The sequence below is a fragment of the Abramis brama genome (assembly GCF_963993115.1).
Source record: "Abramis brama genome assembly, chromosome: 8".
Classification (NCBI taxonomy): domain Eukaryota; kingdom Metazoa; phylum Chordata; class Actinopteri; order Cypriniformes; family Leuciscidae; genus Abramis; species Abramis brama.
This window is the reverse complement of record NC_139970.1, coordinates 7178873-7199583: the sequence shown is the minus strand read 5'-3', so window position 1 is coordinate 7199583 and position 20711 is coordinate 7178873. Positions and strand designations below refer to the sequence as shown.

General features: G+C 43.9%; 1 protein-coding gene across 2 annotated transcripts in view; it reads right to left on the bottom strand.

Annotated features, from left to right (window-relative positions):
- The window catches only part of LOC311088931 (sacsin-like), a 33810-nt gene extending 19625 nt beyond the window's left edge, over window positions 1–14185 (bottom strand). The window contains exons 1-4 of one of the 2 annotated variants that reach the window (XM_084123316.1): window positions 13951–14185; window positions 11677–11730; window positions 11347–11434; window positions 11117–11228 (exon numbers count right to left, since the gene is read on the bottom strand). In XM_084123316.1, the coding sequence (XP_083979442.1) occupies window positions 11117–11228; window positions 11347–11434; window positions 11677–11711 (235 nt within the window). In that variant the 5' untranslated portion in view covers window positions 11712–11730; window positions 13951–14185. The remainder of the gene's footprint in view (window positions 1–11116; window positions 11229–11346; window positions 11435–11676; window positions 11731–13950) is intronic. The other variant, XM_084123317.1, reaches the window with a different exon arrangement.
- Between the last annotated feature and the right edge of the window lie 6526 nt (window positions 14186–20711).

Below are 20711 nucleotides of genomic sequence, written 5' to 3'. Positions count from 1 at the left end.
CATATTATGCATGAGGAAATGGCTGGGAAGACAAGGGGAGCAAGGACTGTGTGTTCTGCAAAGAGAGTTGGGGGTAAATAAATAATTTTGCAATGTGCTGCTGTTGCTGCTGGTCAAGCAAATGTTTGTGCTTTGTTTCTGTTTGATATAATTGTAAATATATCTATTAAAATACTGATATTGTGACTAAAACTCCTCCCCGAACTCCCCGCTGCTGTATCTTGCTCTCTCATTGGCTGTCGGTCATTGCCGATGTAGTTTTTAGTCAGAACACTTTTCACACAGCAGGATTTTGAATCGCCGACAGGTCCAGATATTTAGCATGCCAAATATCTCACGGGTGTCGGCGACTCGTCGGCGATTCTCTCAGATCGCGTCTTTGCTCATTCACACTGCGTGATTGTCACTCGCGTGAACGAGCACCGATTTGCCTGTGATTTCGGGCATTTGTCGGCGATTTCTCAAAACCTGTCGGCGAGCCAAAATCAGGGCTAAAATCGTGCAGTCTGAACTCGGCATAACGTGCAGGCGTCCTGACCACCACGCATGGGCTGGCACACGGCGCTTCAGCCAGTGCTGAAGGGGGCGCATATGCAGTAATCCTAGATGATTCTATCGCCCCTTTAGCTAGCAGATTTTGAACTTAGGTACGAAGGTACCTGAGTCACGTTGCTTCTCACCGAAGTCTCGACGACCGCCTGAAATCGCGGGGGTCTGCGAGCGAGTATCCTCGCTTTATAGTGTTCAATACTCAGTTCGACACATCAGAGATAGCTTGCCAGGCCTCGGCCCTTGTGGCTAGGGTTTGAATTATAATTGGGGTTGGGCCGCCTAGCATAGGGGGACCTAATACCCGTGTGTTGTGTTTTGTGCACATATTCAGGCCCTGGCCCGGCTGGACAGAGATGGAATGACAACTGGGGAGGGGCCGCCTAGTGAAAGGGGACTGGATACCCGGGGTTGTGTGTTTGAAACATACTCTTTGTGTGCTTTATTTGGGTCGCTGTAAAAACAGCGTTTGTTTGTAGGGGAGTGTGCAGTGCAACGGGCCCATTGACTACAGTAGAAAAATCTCCAGCTGCCTGAGCTTAACGGGGAGGTGGGAGACTTAGATGAGCTCTTTTCGAGTGTGGTCCGGCTAGAGCGAGACTCAGACCCTCTCTCTTTCCTCCTGCTGCTAGGAGGCCTTTGGTGGCTCAGGGTCCAACACAATGCTGGGTCCGGGGCACTGGCACCATGGCAGCGGGTAGACGATGACGCGAGCGACGATGGGTATCAGCTGCAGGGCGGGGCTGAGAAACCAGAGGCGCTGGCTTTGCTGGCTGAGAAGACGGCGTGCTCTTGGGGCGGCTCGAAGCAGAACTGGAGCGCTTGGGCAAGAAGTGTCGCACAGCTTCGGACGACTTCTGCGCTTTAGTGAATCGTTCAGAAAACCCCTTCACAGCTGGGCCAAAGAGACCGATGCTGGAGATGGGAGAATTGAGGAAAGCCATCCTGTACACCTCCTTTATGTCAGCGAGGTTCAGCCAAAGATGGCGCTCGACCACGACGAGGTTAGCCATGTCTCTGCCGATCGCTTGAGCGGTAGCCTTTGTAGCGCGCAGTGCCAGGTCTGTGGCGCTACACAGGTCATCAAAAGCCTCAAGATCCGGGCCAGACTCGTCCATGGTTTGGACAAGCTTGGCCTGGAAAACCTGTAACACCGCCATGGGGCCAGGGCCGATGCCTCCTGGCCGGAAGCTGAGAAAGCGCGTCCAGCGAGGGCTGAGGTTTTCCGGCAGGGCTTTGAGGGGTGTACCGCTCTAGATCTCCAGCCAGCAGCAGTGGGCGGGCAGAGGTGAGCGGCGCCTGCTTCCTCGAGAGGGGGTAGCTTCTCATATCCTTTTTCCGTGGCGTCGTCCACAGAGGAGAGCATAGTGGAAGTGGAAGCACTCATGCGTGCAGAGTAGGGGGCGCGCCATGGCTTCGTGAGTTCATCGTGAACCTCAGGAAAGAAGGGCGCTGGTCTGTGACGGGGCGTCTGCTGGCGCCCTGGCAGAAACCATCCATCCAGTCGGCTCCTAGCAGGCAGGTCCAAAACGGCCGCGGTGAGGATGCACAGCATCTCAGTGTCTGAATTAGTCCTGGTAGCACCTGACTGTGAGAGGAGGGGGGGGGTCAGCTGATCCCGACCACTCTTCTTCAGACGCAGCAATGGAGAGGCTGTCGTCATGTTCTTCGTCCGATCCGCCGAAGGAGACGAGACCCGCCGCTAGAAGAGAGGGGCACTGGTCTGCCCGAGTGAACAGGACCGGCGAAAGAGACTGTAATGGGGAAAGCGAAGCACGCGGGGACGTGGCCGGCGTGGGCTTGCTCATTTCCGTCTGTTCGGGCTGCCGTTGGATGTGGCGCTGCCTCTTCCGGGGCTGAAGTAGTGCAGGAAAAGGAAGAGCAGGAGGAGGGGTGTCGCCATCTTTAAAGAGAGCTAACTGCGTCCGCAGCATCAAGATAGGTAAACTCTCGCAGTGAGAGCAGCTCCCGGCAGAGAGTGCAGCTTTAGCGTGGGCAGCTCCCAGGCGCGTGGCGCACTCCACGTGCCCGTCTGCCTTGTGCAGAAGGGATCCGCACGAGGTGCATAAAGAGCGAGGCATTTGAAACAACGCTTCGCAAATTTGCTCTTTTAGAAAACTGTAGTGTCGCAGCGGAGAGCACACAGTTGGCAGAAAAAAGGATATAGTGTGTTCGTTGGATGGCCACAGGAGAACGGCGACAGAAGAGAAGCGGCTTCTAGTGAAGAAGACACTGTCAGCTGTATCAGAGACAATTTATATAAGAGACATGCCACTTCCCCAATCCTCAGTACAACTATATAAGGAAAACCCATAACGGCAAAGATGGCGGTTGTATGCACATGTCCCGCCCCTCCCGCTGGAAAGCCAATCATCTGCTTTTAACAGTCAAGCCGGGAAACATTTAAGCCTATCGTCTGGTTCCACTGACGCATGCGCACAGTTGAGGTTTTGCGACAGCGGAGACGATTTGTCGCGCGCGCGCACTCTCTCTCTCTCTTCGGAGCCAGGCAAAAGTGTAAACAAGACTTCACCGTCTCCAAATTAAGCGCTGTCTTGCTCTCTCTCCCGCACGCATATTAATCAAAATAAAACGGCATGATGGTAAAAGGTCTGAAGACCAAAGTTTCATGTGGAGCATTCAGAGATTTTTTTTCCCTGAATTACCGCTGGGTGTGAATTGTGCTAAAATACGTTGCCTTATCTTCTCTGAAATGCGTTCTGTACATTCAGCTGACATAAAATTACTCTCTAAATAAACGAAAAAACCTATCCAGTGATCAAATGTTTTCTGTGTTGACACGTGACACGTCCAATTCGCGAACTAATGACTCATCTGAACCGATTCATTTTAATGAATAGTTAAAACAACTGATCTATACAATACATTGTTATTACTGATAAAGTGCAAACCTGCTTATATTTAAATAATGGAGAACAATATTCACATTGAATATTGCACAACACCGGCATTCTGGATAGAGATGTAAATGAAGTTGGTGTCGTGAACCCTTGCGCATGCGTAGTTAAAGTATAACCTGTGGGAAAAAAGGCCTTTTAAACCTTAATTTGGGGCAAAGTCATCAAACTTTTTCAGCGATTTTTATCATATTTTTCTGCTGTTTCTATACATGCAGTTTTTATGTCCCGGTGACCAGTGAAAGTGCAGTTCTGACTCTCTGCCCATTCATTTAGATAGGAGCCTGGTCTTGTTAGTCCGAAATAGCTGCCCGGAGGCGTTGCCAAGATGGCGGCCGAGTGGCACAACTTGCCTAAAAGGACTTTGGCTGTATGCAAGGCTTGTTCTAGCTGTAAAAGGCTTGTTTCCACGGCGAAGGGCTCTGAAGCGTTCTGGCGCAAGGTCGCCTGATTGGTTCGCGCATCAGAGGCGCTTTGCCATAGGGTGTGCAGTTGCCTCATCACAGCCAATGGGCGAGCTAGACGCTCTGCTGTGTTCGCTGTGCAGCTGCACTGCGTTTTAGGCTTCAATATTTCTTGAGGAAAGGAGTTTCCCCACTTCGTATTAGCTACACAATATGAAGTGACCATTCTCGAAAGGGAACAAGATGTGTTTGACAAAATTACAAAAATATGCATGAATGATGTTTGACAGGAAATGTATCTCCACAGCGTTGTCACCGCCGTCAGTCACAAAATAAACATGTTTAGAAACCTAAAAGAACCTTTGTGAGGACGACTGGCAACATCAAGGGCCTGTACCATGAAGCTGGTTCAGGTGGATAGCCAGGTGTGTTTCCGTTTAGTTTTCGCCAACTCTGGGTTTTAGGCACCATGAAAGTGGTTTGGCTTTTAGCCGTCTTCATCGCCATAGTAACTTACGCTCCATGGCTAACCTGGTCTGGGACAGGTTATTGTGGCGAGCAGGACGAGGTCGAGGGCCGTGGGAGGACGGCGTGAGGCCGGTGGCGTGATTAGTGATGAGCCACACCTGCGAGACGCACCGGTCTCGCATCTCTCACGGAGGAGCGGAGGCATAAAGGAGGAGCGACGATAGTGAAGAGCGAGAGAGGACAGGCCTGTGTTTTAGTTGATGTTTTGTTTTTGGTTTGTGTTGCCAGCAGTCGTCCGTGAGGGGCTGCTGGCTTTTACTTTCATTTGTGTATTTGTGTATTTTATTATTAAATATTGTTGATTGTCCGCCGGTTCCCGCCTCCTTCTTCCCACAACATCTGAACCCCATTACATTGGTGCCGAAGCCCGGGAAGAAGGAGGGACACACTGTCGGAGAGCCCTCGCTGCTGGGGGTGATCGTGGTGCTGAGGAGGTCGGGCAGCACGAGGGAGCGATGGCCGCCGATTGCTGCCCGAGGTCCTGGGTCGAGGAGGGGTGGCTGCCGTCCGAGAGGGAGCGGAGGAGTCCCGTTTGCCGTGGGCCAGAGCCTGTTGCCGTCGGCCATGATGGGGGCGGAGCAGGGAACGGGAGACTCGCTGCCGGCTGCCCTCAACCAGAGGAGCCATCGCCGTCCGCCAGGAGGCGGAGGAGCGTCGAGCTGTTCCCCAACGGATGTCCAGTACCATCACATGGCACCGCGAGTGACTCTCAGCTGGTTGAGGACCGAGCGGCAGTGTGTCCGGGAACCGGAGCAAGAATTTTTTTTTTCTTTTTTTTTTTTCCTCTCTCCCCTCTCTCGTCTCTGTCGCTCCTCATGCTTCCGTCTCCTTTTCTCTCGCCTCGTCTGTCCGTACCCCCAGGTACCGCAGCCGCCGTGATCGGCCCTCCCGGGAGAGGGGGGGGGGGAGTAGGCGCAGCCTCGGGAGTACCCCCCGGCCTGCGAGGGGCGATGGGGGTATGTGGCGAGCAGGACGAGGTCGAGGGCCGTGGGAGGACGGCGTGAGGCCGGTGGCGTGATTAGTGATGAGCCACACCTGCGAGACGCACCGGTCTCGCATCTCTCACGGAGGAGCGGAGGCATAAAGGAGGAGCGACGATAGTGAAGAGCGAGAGAGGACAGGCCTGTGTTTTAGTTGATGTTTTGTTTTTGGTTTGTGTTGCCAGCAGTCGTCCGTGAGGGGCTGCTGGCTTTTACTTTCATTTTTGTATTTGTGTATTTATTTATTAAATATGTTTAAATGTTCGCCGGTTCCCGCCTCCTTCTTCCCATAACAACATACCCCGTTACAGTTATGTTCCAGGTAAGAGGTTGCAAACCGAACTTGGACCAATCAGCTGTGAGCAAAGGATAAAGTTACTCCACCTGTTTCTACTCCAAATTAAAGATCACTACATAGCAAATGATTTTTAAAGTAAGAATAATGATTCTTTGAAGCAAATAAATCATTGAAGTAAGAAAAGCTTAATCAAATATCTTCAAGCAAAATTGTGGCTGTTGTTTGTATTTTGTGAAGTTTCTGGGACACTACTGCTGAATCCTCGGGCCTAGTGGGCCTTGGTCATCAAACAATGCCACCAAAAGCCTCTAACCACACCACCGTGGATTATGTTACCATGGCTCAAGTGCGTGAGTTATTGGATCAGCAGAAGGACTTCTACAGAACTTTGCTTGAACAGCAAGAAAAAAAATTCAAATCTTGTGTACAGATCATAGTTGACTCTTCTAATAAGAGGATTGATGATCTGTCAAAGCAAGTTTATGACTTCAAGGTGAGTCTGGAAATGACTCAAAAAGAATTTGATGACTTTAAAATCTCTTGTGGCACCTGGTCAAAGATCTGCAGAGAAACCAGGTCAGATCTGGACACAATCTGTAAAAATTTCAATTCTATCACAGAGAAGGCTGACTATCTGGAGGGCCAGTCAAGACGGAATAATATTGTTGTGGACGGCATTAAAGAGTCTGTGAGAGAAAAACTTGAAGGGCTCAGGCATTTTCATCAATGAGGACTTCTCTGAAACCGTCCGTCAAAGAAGGAAAGAACTACTCCCTGCAATGAAGGCGGCTCGAGAGAGAGGTGATATTGCATATTTGAGATATGACAAACTTATTGTCCATCAACCAACACAAAATCCTCCTCAACAAAGGAGGACCAACATTTGGTTGGTTCAATAGTTGCCTACCGTGTTTTCTTTATACAATATTGTGGGGTTTTTTTGTTGTTTTTTTTACAGTAAATATCTTACAGTAACGTTTTACTTTACTTACAGTAAATCTTTAATTGATTCTTATAATTTTGATGTTGACCCGGATTTACATTTTTTTTCATCATTTGATACCACAAACCTTTGCAGATTTTATGATGAAACTCAGTTTAATGACTTATATGTTTCCATGCCTAATATATTCTCCACTTTCCACTTGAATATAAGAAGTCTTCCTTGTAACTATGATAAATTTATTCATTATTTATCTTTACTTAAACATAATTTTTCTGTTATTGCTTTATCTGAAACATGGCTTACAGAAGACTCTAGAGAAATATTTAAATTATCAAATTACAATTCAGTTCATTATGTAAGAGAAAATAGATCGGGAGGTGGAGTATCTTTATTTTTTTTAGACAATTATGAATTTAAAGTTAGGGATGATCTATCACTGAATTCAGTAGAATCTGTTTTTGTGGAGCTCTCTGGTGTTTTTGGTGGAACAAACGTCATAGTTGGCATCATCTATCGTTCAGCAGATTCTGTTGTCAAAGATTTTAATGAATGTCTATCCAGTTCTCTTGATCTGATTAACAAGGAGGATAAACTTTGTTACATCTTAGGTGATTTTAATATAAATCTTTTAAAAAATAATCCAGATACTTTACTGCAGATTTTCTAAATATACTTTATTCTAGTTATTTTTTCCCTCTTATTCATAAACCTACTCGAGTAAAGGAGAATTCAGCAACTTTGATTGATAACATCTTAACAAATAATTTGAGTGAAGGAATGAAATCTGGAGTCTTGTATTTAGATCTGTCTGATCATTTCCCTATATTCCAATTTTCATTAATTAAGTTTAATACAACTAAACAAAAAAGAAAAAGATGCTTAAAAGAATTATGAGCAAGCTAAATGTTTCTAAATTTAAAGATATGCTTGCCAGTACTTCATGGAATGATCTTTACAAAGAAAAAAAATGCTCATTTTGCATATCAAAATTTTATGAAAATTATTAGCGGTAGTTTCAATGAATGTTTTCCAATTATTAGCTCTACTAGGAAATATAGTCAGGCCTTTAGTAAGCCTTGGTTTACAGTTAACTTGTTGAAGCTGCTGAGGAAAAAGAATAAATTGTACAAAAAATATATTTCAAATCCTACACCCCTTACCCATGGTGCTTATACATCTTGTAGAAATAAATATACTTATTACATTAGATCATCAAAAAAGAAATATTTCTGTGAGAAATTTAAGAGGTGTTCAAATGATACTAAAACCACATGGAAAGTTAATAATAAATCAGTTGCTGCATAGAGATAAGTCACATTCAGAATTACCTTCAGTTTTTTACGATGGTGATAATTCTTTTAATAACTCATTTGATATAGCTCAAAAATTTAATAATTTTTTTGTTAACAATGGACATGAATTAGACAGTAAAGTTCCTGCTTGTAATGGTAATCCACTAGATTTTATTATAAGGAATTATCCTTCTATTTCTTTTTTTCAGCCTCCTGATGTTCAAGAAATAAGTGATATTATTGATGAACTGCAAACATCTTCAACCGGCTATGATAACATTTCTTCATTCCTTGTCAAACAGATCAAGCATTGCAGCCACTGGTTTTCATTTTTTCACTTTCTCTGAAAACAGGAGTTGTACCAGAGGATTTAAAAGTTGCCAAAGTTATTCCTCTGTTTAAAGCAGATGATCCTTGTTGCTTCAATAATTATAGACCCATATCTATATTGCCTTGTTTTTCAAAAATATTAGAAAAAGTTATATATAAAAGGATCTTATTCCATCTTGACTCTAATTTAATTCTTTATAAACATCAGTATGGCTTCAGGAAAAGTCATTCCACATCTATGGCCTTGCTTCATTTGATTGACAAAGTTTCCTCTGCATTAGAAAATAATGAATTTACCTGTAGTATATTTGTCGACTTCTCAAAAGCTTTTGATACAGTCAACCATCAAATTCTATTGAAAAAATTGCAAAAATATGGTTTTCATGATGTTACGCTTGAATGGTTAAAAAACTATATTTCAAACAGACAACAGTTTGTTTGTATTAATGGATGCTATTCCAACAAAGCCAGACTACTTTGTGGGGTCCCACAGGGGTCCATTCTTGGACCATTATTATTTCTTATTTATATTAATGATTTATCAAATGTGTCAAATATTCTTTTCCCAATAATGTTTGCAGATGACACAACTTTAGTTTATTCTCATTCAAATTTTAATTTTCTGATTAAAAATGTAAATACTGGTTTAACTGCATATGCTACATGGTTCAGATTAAATAAGTTATCGCTGAATACAAAAAAATCTAATTATATAATTTTTAGTGGAAAAAAATCATATTCTAAGGACCTCTCAAAAGTTAAAATGGAGGCTGAGGAGATATCCCAAGTTTCAACAACAAGATTCCTCTGCATTTTTGTTGATGAGAACTTGAATTGGAAAACACAAATTGACTGGGTTAGCAAGAAAATAAATAAATCTATTGGTATAATTAGGAGGATTAGCAATCTCATTACTACAAATTGTCTTCTTACACTCTATTACAGTTTAATTTATCCATATCTTTCATATTGTAATATAGTTTGGGCAAGCACTTTTCCTTCTACACTTCATAGAATTTTGGTTCTTCAGAAACGTTTTGTCAGGATTGCAACCCGATCTGAGTCACATTCTTCATCTGTGCCTATATTTCAGAATCTTCAGATACTTACTGTGTATGATATTAATATCACTCAAATATGTGTTTTTATTTATAAGGTATATTTTAATTATGAAAATATCCCAGAGCACTTCAAAACTTATTTTAAATTTAACTCACAGGTTCACTCTTATTCAACTCGTCAATCTTTAGATCTTCATCTTCCAAAGTTTCTTACGTGCAGAGGTCAATTTACTTTCAGATTTAGGGGTACCAAATTATGGAATAGTTTTTCCCATTTAGCAATAAATTTCTCCTCATTAAAATGTTACAAAATACATTTAAAAGCCCATTTAATTGCTGTTCTAAATTTTTAATATAGAAATTATTTTATTTTTATGTTAGGATCTTATTTTTATTACTGTAATCGTCATTAAAATTTGTTGATGTTATGTGTATGTATACATGTATGTGCATGTGTGTTTTGTGTGTGTGTTATGGATATATGTATTTCACTAATTTGTTGTTACTTTTATGTAGTAAAATGTTTTTGTTTTTATGTTTTTTGTTTTGATTTTATTGTAATTATGTCTATAGGTGGAGGCGTTAAATAAGCCCAGTTGGGGTTTTTTGCCTCTTCCTGCACATCATTAAATTGATAATATTTGCCTTATTTTGTTCATATATTTTATGTTTTGTTATTATTATTATTGTTATTTTTCTTTTGTAATTTTAAGGTGCAAATATAAATAAACCTAAAACCTAAACCTAAACCTAAAGACAAAATCATCTGTCTTTTACTAATGCTTATTTAGAATAATAATTTTGTATGATTTAGATATTATTTTATTAATTATTAATTGATCACACATGTACAATTTTATTTTATCAATTATTATTGTGCACAGTTTAAAGGAATACATATATAAAAGGTAATATATACGCTTTAGAATCAATAGATAAAGATATAAAATGACTACATGTGAGCTTAAATGTTCAATTCTCTCTATAGCCTACCTTTATCAACTGTATAAATTAACTTCACGTTTACTTGCACTGATATAGCAAGACTTTTTTTTTAGTTGTCGTGTTTCATATTTTCTTCTTTCTGTGTAAATTTGTTTAAATTCTTAATATTTTTCACTCTCGTAATATTCTGCAGAAGAGAGAAGTGAATCTCAGTTTCACTCTTCCTCAGCCTGTGATTGGCTGTTCGCTTCTGATGTCACTCCTAAACTCCTAAACTCAGGATCAAAGCCTGAGTTGACAGGGAAAGTTGATGATCAGCATCATGGTACCAACAAAGCCTGGTTGGATTGGTTTGGTTTTATCAACTCAAAACTAACCCTGGGTTTGTTCAACATCATGGTACAGGCCCCTGGTTCTTAAATTCTAAGATTAGAATCTTCAGACAACGACTGAGCACAAATAGAGCCGACCCGGTGCGTTTGAGCTGATCAGCCGTCACAACCAAATTACACTCATAATCGGCCTGACAGTCGTGTAGTGTGTTCCCGGCTTACGCTTGAAAGACAATTTTATTTATTTTTTTATAATAATAATCATTTGTAAAATACATGCACATATCAGAATACATACTGTATATAGAAACAAATATTGATCTCTGAAATAAGATTAATTTGAAAAAATAAAACTCCTTCCCCATTTAAAAAACAGAGGGTAAGCAGCAAAACTCCTGAACTCTTCATGGTTGTGACATATGAATGAGGACAAATGTAAAACCCTAGACTGTAATATCCTTTGTTGCGGGCTCTACAGTCATTTTATAAAGTTTAAGTCTAGTGTGATTTAAATCTGTTTGCAACACAAATACCTTGATACTTTCCGAGCTCTTCAGTCCACAGGCTCTGAGTCTCATAATGCCTCTCGTCATGAATAAACACCACACGTGAAGCTCCTGCATCATCTGCATTCTGGATCAGCTCCTGGTACGTTACAGGATTAATATTAAACACAGATACAATGAGATATTTAAGATACAGACCATTTAACAATGATGTGAAAGTATTCATGCAATATGTAAATGTTGTTTTTTTAGCCTACCTTCAATATTTGTCCTCCATCTGGGTACCTTCTCAAAATTTCTTTCAAGTAATCAATGAATGGTGGAGACGTCGCACCAAATTTATTTCTGCATTAAACAAGTTAATCACAAACTGCACATAACACATACACAGCAAAATCAAGGTTCACTGTGTAATAGACTAAGAACAAAATTAGCTGAAATAATGCTAGAGTTTGCTTATTGGCTAATAAGAATTATTATTATTTTTTTTTTTTCATAAATGTGCTTTATGTGATAACTCTCAATATAATTTACTAACATGCCACTCCATTATGGGCATAAAACATGCAGTGAATAAAACCACATACCTCTTTTTCTTCTTTTGCCTTGATGCTGAACTCATTGTCCTTCTTTACATTCTCCTGTGTGGTAAAAAAAAAAATTAATAATAATATTTTTTTTTTTTAGATTCATTTAGATTGAACTAAATGCTTATTTTCTGCTCTTTCATTTCTTTCTTGAATTTCCTAATAGCACACTCATTTCTGTTTTCTAAAAAAGTAGATTATACATGCATGTCAACTATAAAACATCACATGAATGTCTATTTATTTAAACGTACAATATGGGATTTTTTCTCCACTAGGGGTCGCTAACCTATTTACAATAACAAAGGCGTAGTTTGATGACGCAACATTTGCTAAGAATTATGGATCTTGTCGTCAACGTCAAGCCGACCGATCTAATAATGTTTATGGATGACTGAATACATCGATGTTTTTGTCATGACTATGATATGAAGCAGTTCGGGATTGCTAAGAGACAGCTATCAGCTCCACACGTGACGCGAGTCCCGCGGATATAAAAGGAATATGGACATTTCATTCTACCGAACTACACGCAGAATTACTACTCACAGGTCAGTTTATAAGACAAATTAAACTTGTGAGGTAACGCATCGCTGTTTCACTTGGTCTAACATTACACTAGCACACTAAACTGCATTTGAATGTGTTGAAATGTATGTGTTAGTCTGTCTGTATGAGACTAGCAGTAAGCTAGATCAACATTAGAATAACATACAGATCATATTCTGACATTTTATCATTGTTGAACTATATAACATTGATTAGTTTTATGTAAATGTGCTCACCTGTTTAATAAAGTACATGTAGGAGCGGTCGAAGTCTCAGACGTGGAGCTCTCGTTTATATACTGTCTATGGGAGCTCTCGGCATCTCGAAAACACCGCGCTGATATTGATTCTCGTTTTAGTTATCCTTTTTTATCCAAAGTCTGCTTGCCATGGTCCATAATGTTTGAACGAAACAACAACAGCGTGCAGATAGACATTGCGAACTACAGTGGTCCACGTCTGTCGTCTTGGTTACTATCAGAGGGCTCTGGTTCATAGCTCTGGTTACCATGGCAGCACGAGCGGAAACCAGGGACAACGCGGATATGACGGCATTGACTGCGACAAAACGGAAATAAAGACACGGTCCGTGTCTTCGAATTAAAATATTAATTTCTCTGGATTTAGAAGTTAATTGGAACTGTCGGGATAATGCAAATACACAACTTTAAAAAATATATAAAATAGATATAGTGATTTTTTATATTTTTAAAGCAAAAAAAATACATATTGTGCCTTTAATGAATTTGAGTAGAATTACTGAAGATTAAAGGTTGCCCATTTTACCTGAATCCCACAGGCCCACTTTATCTAACACATTCAGCCAAAGTGGCCAACAAACGTCATAAAATTTGGTTCTAGTTGTTGGAATTTAGTGGTATAGTTAGATCTATTGCTGTGATTCTGTCTCCACCTCTCTCTCTCTCTCTCTCTCTCTCTCTCTCTCTCTCTCTCTCTCTCTCTCTTATCAATGGAGCTTGACTGTCCATCGACACCCTAAGCCCCACCCCTTAGATCCACAAAGCTCCACCCATTTGGCTCTGCACCACTCACATACACACATTATTCAAATCGTATGTTAGATCTCCTCGTTTAAACAACTTTGCCTCAAGAACCACTGGTGTCTTTTTTTTTTTTTTTTTTTTTTTTTTTTTAATTTTAGATCATTTAAAAAAATACTAACTTTAGTGAACTAGTCTTCAGTACAAATCTTTTTAGAACTTTATAATTTATGTAAACATGCAAACACATGATAGTGCGATAGGTGGCGCTTTAACAGTTTTATAGTTTAAAAACTTTCATCTCTGATTTAGGTGCTTATAGACTTCACATCACTGATCTTCTGACATAATTCACACATCACCAACATGCATGCATATTTTACACGTCCCCTTTAAGGAGGAGTTAATGGGAGTTAGATTTTTCTGACGCATTTGGTTTAATAAAAAAACACATTGTTGTTCTCACACTGCAATCCTGCCTCCGTGTATTTTTGATAGGTCAAAAGCTGCACTACACACACACACACACACACACACACACACACACACACACACATACATATATATATATATATATATATATATTTAATGTATGCAAGGTCTTGAAGCGCTTGAACGCTGTTAAGTTAAATTACATTAAATTACATTAAATGTACATTATAGTATTATATTATATTAGTAACATTTAAAAAACTTCTAAACTTCTACATGCCGCTATCTCCTACCTTCAGTGGTCCTGATGCAGAGTGAATCCAGCGATCAGAATGAGTCTGATAATAAACCGCTCAGCGCGAGCAGATTCTCTGGGTTTCTGTTCACTAGAAAGATCCTGTTTAGCGGAAACGAAACTTACACTCCTCCTTCACTAGTTCAAAGAATGAGTTCTCAAATAAACCAGTTTTCATTAAAAATAGCTCCGTTTTTAACTAAACCAGACACTTAAAGTAACTGTTGCAAACCAAAAACAGAAATAGGCCTAGTTAAGAGCCAGTTACGTACGTCACCATGGTACGGAGTTGTTAAAGTGTGTGCTTTTCATAGACGGTATGTGTGCTTTTTAGGGGACACACTTTAACATTTAGGCTATCTTAAAGTTATAGTTCACCTAAAAATGAAAAATCTTTTATCATTTACTCATCCTCATGTCGTCCCAAATATGACTTAATTTTGTTAAACACAAGAAGATATTCTGAGAAATGTATCTTTTTTTCCTTTTGTTTGCTCGTTTCATCCATACAATTGAAGTCAATGGTCAAACGGTTTGATTACCAACATTCTTCAAAATATCAACATTAGAGTGAGTAAATTATGACAAAATTTTCATTTTTTGGGTTAACTATACCTTTTAACCTATTTAGGAGTATTGGGAGTCTTACTGGGTCATGTATCACTCTGCAATCTCTATACGCGTGAACTAAAATGATTTCATGTTCGGTTATTCATTTGACAAGCAATCTTGTAGTGAAGTGTGATAATGAGCAGTAATGACACAACACACTTTTCTGCATCTGTAAACTTGACACATACACTCTCTCTCTCTCTCTCTCTCTCTCTCTCTCTCTCTCTCTCTCTCTCTCTCTCTCTCTCTCTCTCTCTCTCTCTCTCTCTCTCTCTCTCTCTCTGCGTGTGGGTTGCATGCTGGGAGCGGAAGTGTGGTGTGGGGGGTTGAGAGCGGCACGTTTTTGAATTTGTTTTCAAGTTTAAATTTCTTTTACTGTGGTTTAGTTAAGTTTTTGTTTCTTTATCACTTTTTTTTTTTTTTAAATAATTTAAAAACAAAAAACAAAAAAAATCTGGGGTGATTTATTTATTTTGATTAAGGCCATGGCGTCTCTCTCAGGTGAGGGAACGCCGGGGTTATCTATTAAGAATGGGTGTAAAGTGTTCTCGGATCAAGCATTTACCGTAGAGGATGTACTTTTAGCATTGGGTGAGATTGTAGGGCACGAAAATATAGCATCAGCATCTAGAATGAACAAGGCGGTGGTGGTGTTTTTAAAAGACGAAAAATTTGTAAACAGCCTCGTTGAAAAAGGAATTGTTGCCGATTCCCTGGTGCAAGTAACGTACTCGGTTACTAACGTAACCTCGGTTCTCTCTAGAAGAGGGAACGAGTACTGCGTTTTTACTAAAACGCTACGGGAAAAGTCTCTTTTCACGAAACACTGAAGCAAAAAATTATCCTTTAATTTTCATATATGTAAAACGCGTTGCAGCAGCAGTCAGCTATGGCGAGACGGCTTGCTCGCTCATTGGCTGCTCTGCGGCAACTGCATAAGCCTATCGAGCGAGGCCTGGGGTGACGTCAGGCCAATGAGGGCGCTTCGCGCCCTCCTCGCCACTTCCCGCCGAGACGGGCGTGGCTTACCTCTATAAAAGGAGCTCGAGAAGGCTGATTCACTTGATTTTGATCGCCGAAGCGAACCAGAGTGAACCATACGCACAGCAGAGAACGCAGTACTCGTTCCCTCTTCTAGAGAGAACCGAGGTTACGTTAGTAACCGAGTACGTTCTCTTACGAGAGTTCTCTCGTACTGCGTTTTTACTAAAACGCTACGGGAACCCCTTGTAAAACGCTGTGCGTGCTGGGATAAAAACACCGATCACCGGAAGCTATTTCAGGCATACAGTGCATAATCACCAGATAGACTCACACAGAGTCAGGGAATAAGGGAGGGGAGCCTTAATTCCCTATACTGTAGCGTCCGCAGGCTTAACGCGACCTCACAGGGAGAGTCTAAAGACAAGAGGGGATTCCCTCCGTCCTTATATAGACATGTCCACAGACGCGAATATGACATCACATAGACAGGGTAGGGAGCCTGAACTAATGTGGGAAATGTGGGTCTTACACAGTTCTGCCCAAGATAGTCGGTAGCGCATTGCGCCTGCGATTTCAGAGGTCTAGCTAGACAGCTGAATCGACTACACCGACAAAAGCTTAGCCTGTAAGGCGGGAACCTCTAGGTTATAAAACCTGATAAATGTAGACGGAGAGGCCCAGCCTGCCGCCGTACATATATCCTGTAGGGAAATCCCGCTAGACCAAGCCCACGAGGAGGCAACGCCTCTCGTAGAGTGCGCTCTAACTCCCAACGGGCATTGAATGCCCTTGACAGTATAAGCCAGCGCTATGGCGTCAACTATCCATCTGGATAGACTTTGTTTCGAAACAGCCATTCCTTTGGAACGTCCGCTGAACGAGACAAAGAGCTGCTCTGTCTGTCTGAAGACAGCAGAGCGGGACATATAAGCTCTTAAAGCCCTAACAGGGCAAAGAAAACTCGAGTCCCCCTCCTCACTCGATGCCGGCAGGGCAGACAGGGAAATAACCTGAGCCCGAAAAGGCGTGTTGAGGGATTTCGGCACATAGCCGTGCTTAGGTTTGAGTATGACTTTAGAGTCATTAGGACCAAACTCCAAGCATGCCGGGCTCACGGAGAGCGCGTGCAGATCGCCTATGCGCTTCACTGAAGCGAGAGCCATCAAAAACACTGTTTTGAAAGACAAATGTTTGAGGCTAATAGACTGGATAGGCTCGAAAGGGGCACCTTTCATGGCCGCCAAGACCGTAGAAAGGTCCCACATAGGGACTGAAGGAGGTCTGGGTGGATTCAGTCTCCTAGCTCCCCTGAGGAAGCGGATGACTAAATCGTTCCTTCCCAGTGACTGACCCAGCGTTGAACCGGAGAACGCTGAAATAGCCGCCACATATACTTTGAGCGTGGAAGGGGATCTGCCCTTATCCAACAGCTCTTGTAGGAAGGAGAGAACCTCCGTTACCTCACATTCGAGGGGTGATAGGCTCCGAGCTGTACACCAGCCGGAGAAAACCGACCACTTCGAAGCATAAAGCCGCCGAGTCGACGGTGCTCTAGCCTGAGTGATGGTATTCATGACTCCCTCTGCGAGACCAACGGATATCCGTTGAGCGCCCACACATGAAGGGACCACAGCTCCGGGTGTGGGTGCCAAATCGAGCCCCCGGCCTGCGAGAGGAGATCTCTCCTCAACGGCACTGGCCATGGAGCGATGTCTGCTAACTGCATCAGGACTGGGAACCATGCTTGGTTCTTCCAGAACGGTGCTACAAGCAGCACTGGGCATTTTGTTTCCCTGACCCGTTCCAACACCTGTGGCAGGAGGGAGACGGGGGGAAAAACGTATAGCGGGCAGCGCGGCCACCTTCGGGACAGCGCGCTATCGCTCTTTGAAAAGAACGCAGGGCAGTAGGCGTTTTCGTGGGACGCGAATAGGTCCACCTCCGCTCTGCCGAATCTCTCCCACAACAGCCGGACTGTTTGTGGGTGTAGAGACCACTCGCCCGGGGGAACGTTGTTCCTGGACAGTCTGTCTGGGCCCACATTCTGAAGCCCAGGTACATGCACTGCTCTCAGCGAGCGTAAGTTGTGCTGAGCCCATATTAGGAGGCGTTTCGCCAACCTGTACAGGGATGTGGATTTCAGACCGCCCTGGCGATTTATGTAGGACACCACAGCCATGATGTCCGAACGGACTATGACGTGTTGGTCCTTGATGTGGGGACAAAAACGCGTCAGCGCGTTGTGCACTGTCAGCATTTCTAAGTTTTTGTGTTGGAGCTTTTCTCGTTCCGACCACAGGCCGAAGAACGGTCTGCCCTCGAGCAGCGCTCCCCATCTCGAGGTGGATGCGTCTGTCGACACCATCCTCACTCCCGAGGAAGTCCCCAGGCTTACACCTGATCGGTACCAGTCGTCCGCCATCCAAGGCACCAGGGCTGTAACACAGTTCTGATCAACCTTGAGGCATAATCGACCGGACACCCGCGCTTTCAACCAGAACTGCAGCGGGCGCATGCGGAGCAAGCCCAGCCGGAGAACTGACGATGCTGAGGCCATAAGACCCAGCATCCTTTGAAACTTCCTGAGCGGGGTGAAAGCGCCGCGGCGGAAAGACTTCGCCGCGCGCTGAATGTGCAGCACGCGCTGTGGCAACAGCCGCGCTGTCATAGACTGCGAGTCCAGAACGATACCCAGAAACGAAATCGTTTGACTGGGGTTCAGTGAACTCTTCGCCCAATTGACCGTGATACCAAGATTCTCGAGGTGATCGAGTAAAATGGTTCTGTGCTCCACGAGCTGAGATCGTGATTGGGCTAGGATCAACCAGTCATCCAAATAGTTCAGCACTCGCATGCCTCTGAGTCTGAGAGGAGCGAGCGCTGCGTCCATGCATTTCGTAAATGTACGAGGTGCCAGGGACAAACCGAACGGCAGGACTGTATACTGGTATGTCTGACCCTCGAAGGCGAATCTCAAGTATCGCCTGTGATGTGACGCTATCTGTATTTGAAAATACGCGTCCTTCAGATCTATTGACATAAACCAGTCTCCTCGGCAAACATGCGCGAGGATTTTCCTGGTCGTGAGCATTTTGAAACTGCGTTTCACTAATGCTTTGTTCAGCCGTCTTAGATCCAGTATGGGTCTGATACCATCGTCCTTTTTGGGGACTAGAAAGTATCTGTTGTATAGCCCCCCTTCGCTTTGAGCTTGGGGCACACGCTCTATCGCCCCTTTGCTTATCAGTTTTGATATTTCGGCGCGAAGTAGGTGTGCTACTTCTGAAACCACCGTAGTTGGACGCGCGCTGTGAAGCGGGGAGGGCGTCGACAAAACTGTAGCGAGAAGCCTCTCTTTATAATGCCTAGCACCCAGTCCGAAACCCCTGGAAGCGCTGCCCATGCTTCTGCATGGTTGGCTAAGGGCTGGATGCGAAGCGCGCTCTGTTCGCCGTGCGACAGAGGCGCTTCGGGGCGCAATAACGTAGGCGTTATGCCTGTGGCATTCGAGGCGGGGGGCGCGCTTATTACAGCGGGCAGAGCGCTCGTCCTCGACCTTACTACAGCGCTTGACTGAGTGAGGGAGGGCTGAGCGGGTCCCGCGGGACTCATGTCTGCGAGTAAATGTGGGCGGGAAGCGGGCACATTCACTGCTTTGGGCGCGCTGTCTGACTGAGCAGAGCGAGCGCGCACAGGTCTCGTTTTTACAGAGAGCCTGTGGTCTGTGAGACATAGTGTTTGTGCGGGCACTTTCACTATGTTGGAAGCGCAATCGACCAGAGTCGATTTTATGTGCGCGAGCCCTAAGTGTAGGGCTGTGCTTGTGTGTAGAGATGGGCACTGAGGAGTGGGCATCGACACTACACTTATAGCACCATCAGCCGTGGCCGGGACACCAGAAAATACCGTGAGTAAGTGTGGGCTTCGGTAGAAGTCCGGCCATGTACCACGTGCTCGTGGGCTGCAAAAAACACGTCTGCAGTTGCCTCTCGGGAAACAAACAGAGTGATTGCATTCGGCGGCATAATATTTTCTGTCGGCAGGCCTGGGATTCGAACCTCGGATCCCCCGCGCGAAAGTCTAAGAATCTACCACTGGACCACAGTGAAGATACATAAACAAAGTCACGAGTATTATCCACACTGGCGTTTGCTTGCAGGCATATACCACGTGCTCGTGGGCAGCAAAAAACACGTCTGCAGTTGCCTCTCGGGGAACAAACAGAGTGATTTGCATTCGGCGGCATAAATATTTTCTGCCGGCAGGCCTGGGGTTCGAACCTCGGATCCCCCGCGCGCAAGTCTAAGAATCTACCACTGGACCACAGTGAAGATACAAAGATATAGTCAGCGCGAGTATTATCCACACTGGCGTTTGCTTGCAGGCATATACCACGTGCTCGTGGGCAGCAAAAAACACGTCTGCAGTTGCCTCTCGGGGAACAAACAGAGTGATTTGCATTCGGCGGCATAAATATTTTCTGCCGGCAGGCCTGGGGTTCGAACCTCGGATCCCCCGCGCGCAAGTCTAAGAATCTACCACTGGACCACAGTGAAGATACAAAGATATAGTCAGCGCGAGTATTATCCACACTGGCGTTTGCTTGCAGGCATGTACCACGTGCTCGTGGGCAGCAAAAAACACGTCTGCAGTTGCCTCTCGGGGAACAGACAGAGTGATTTGCATTTTCAGACGCCTGCAAAATGCCAGAATGTGAGAAGAGTGGATATCGCCCAGTTTCAGCGGGGCTGAAAACACTCCATTCTCCTTTCGCCAGTGACGCACGGGAACCGTAGAAACGGTGTTCGGTTGCAGGCAAGCGGGTACTACGCGCTCGCTGGCTGCAAAATGCATCTCTGCAGTCGCCTTCAGGGGACTGACAGAGCAAAGCATTGGCGGCATAAATATATATGCCGCTAGACCGGGATACGAACCCCGGTCCCCCGTGTGGAAAACGTATAATTCCACCACTGAGCCACAGGGGGATACAGGCTTTTGAAAGCGGCGTCAACATGTATTCTTCGGCTTTTGCTGGCAGGCAAGCGTGTAACAGACTCACTTGCTGCAATAATATTTCCAGTTGCCGAACAGGGAACTGAGAAATGTGAGAGAAAAGAGGTCAGACCGACCAACGGTGGGACTAAGAACACTCTTTTCTCCTTC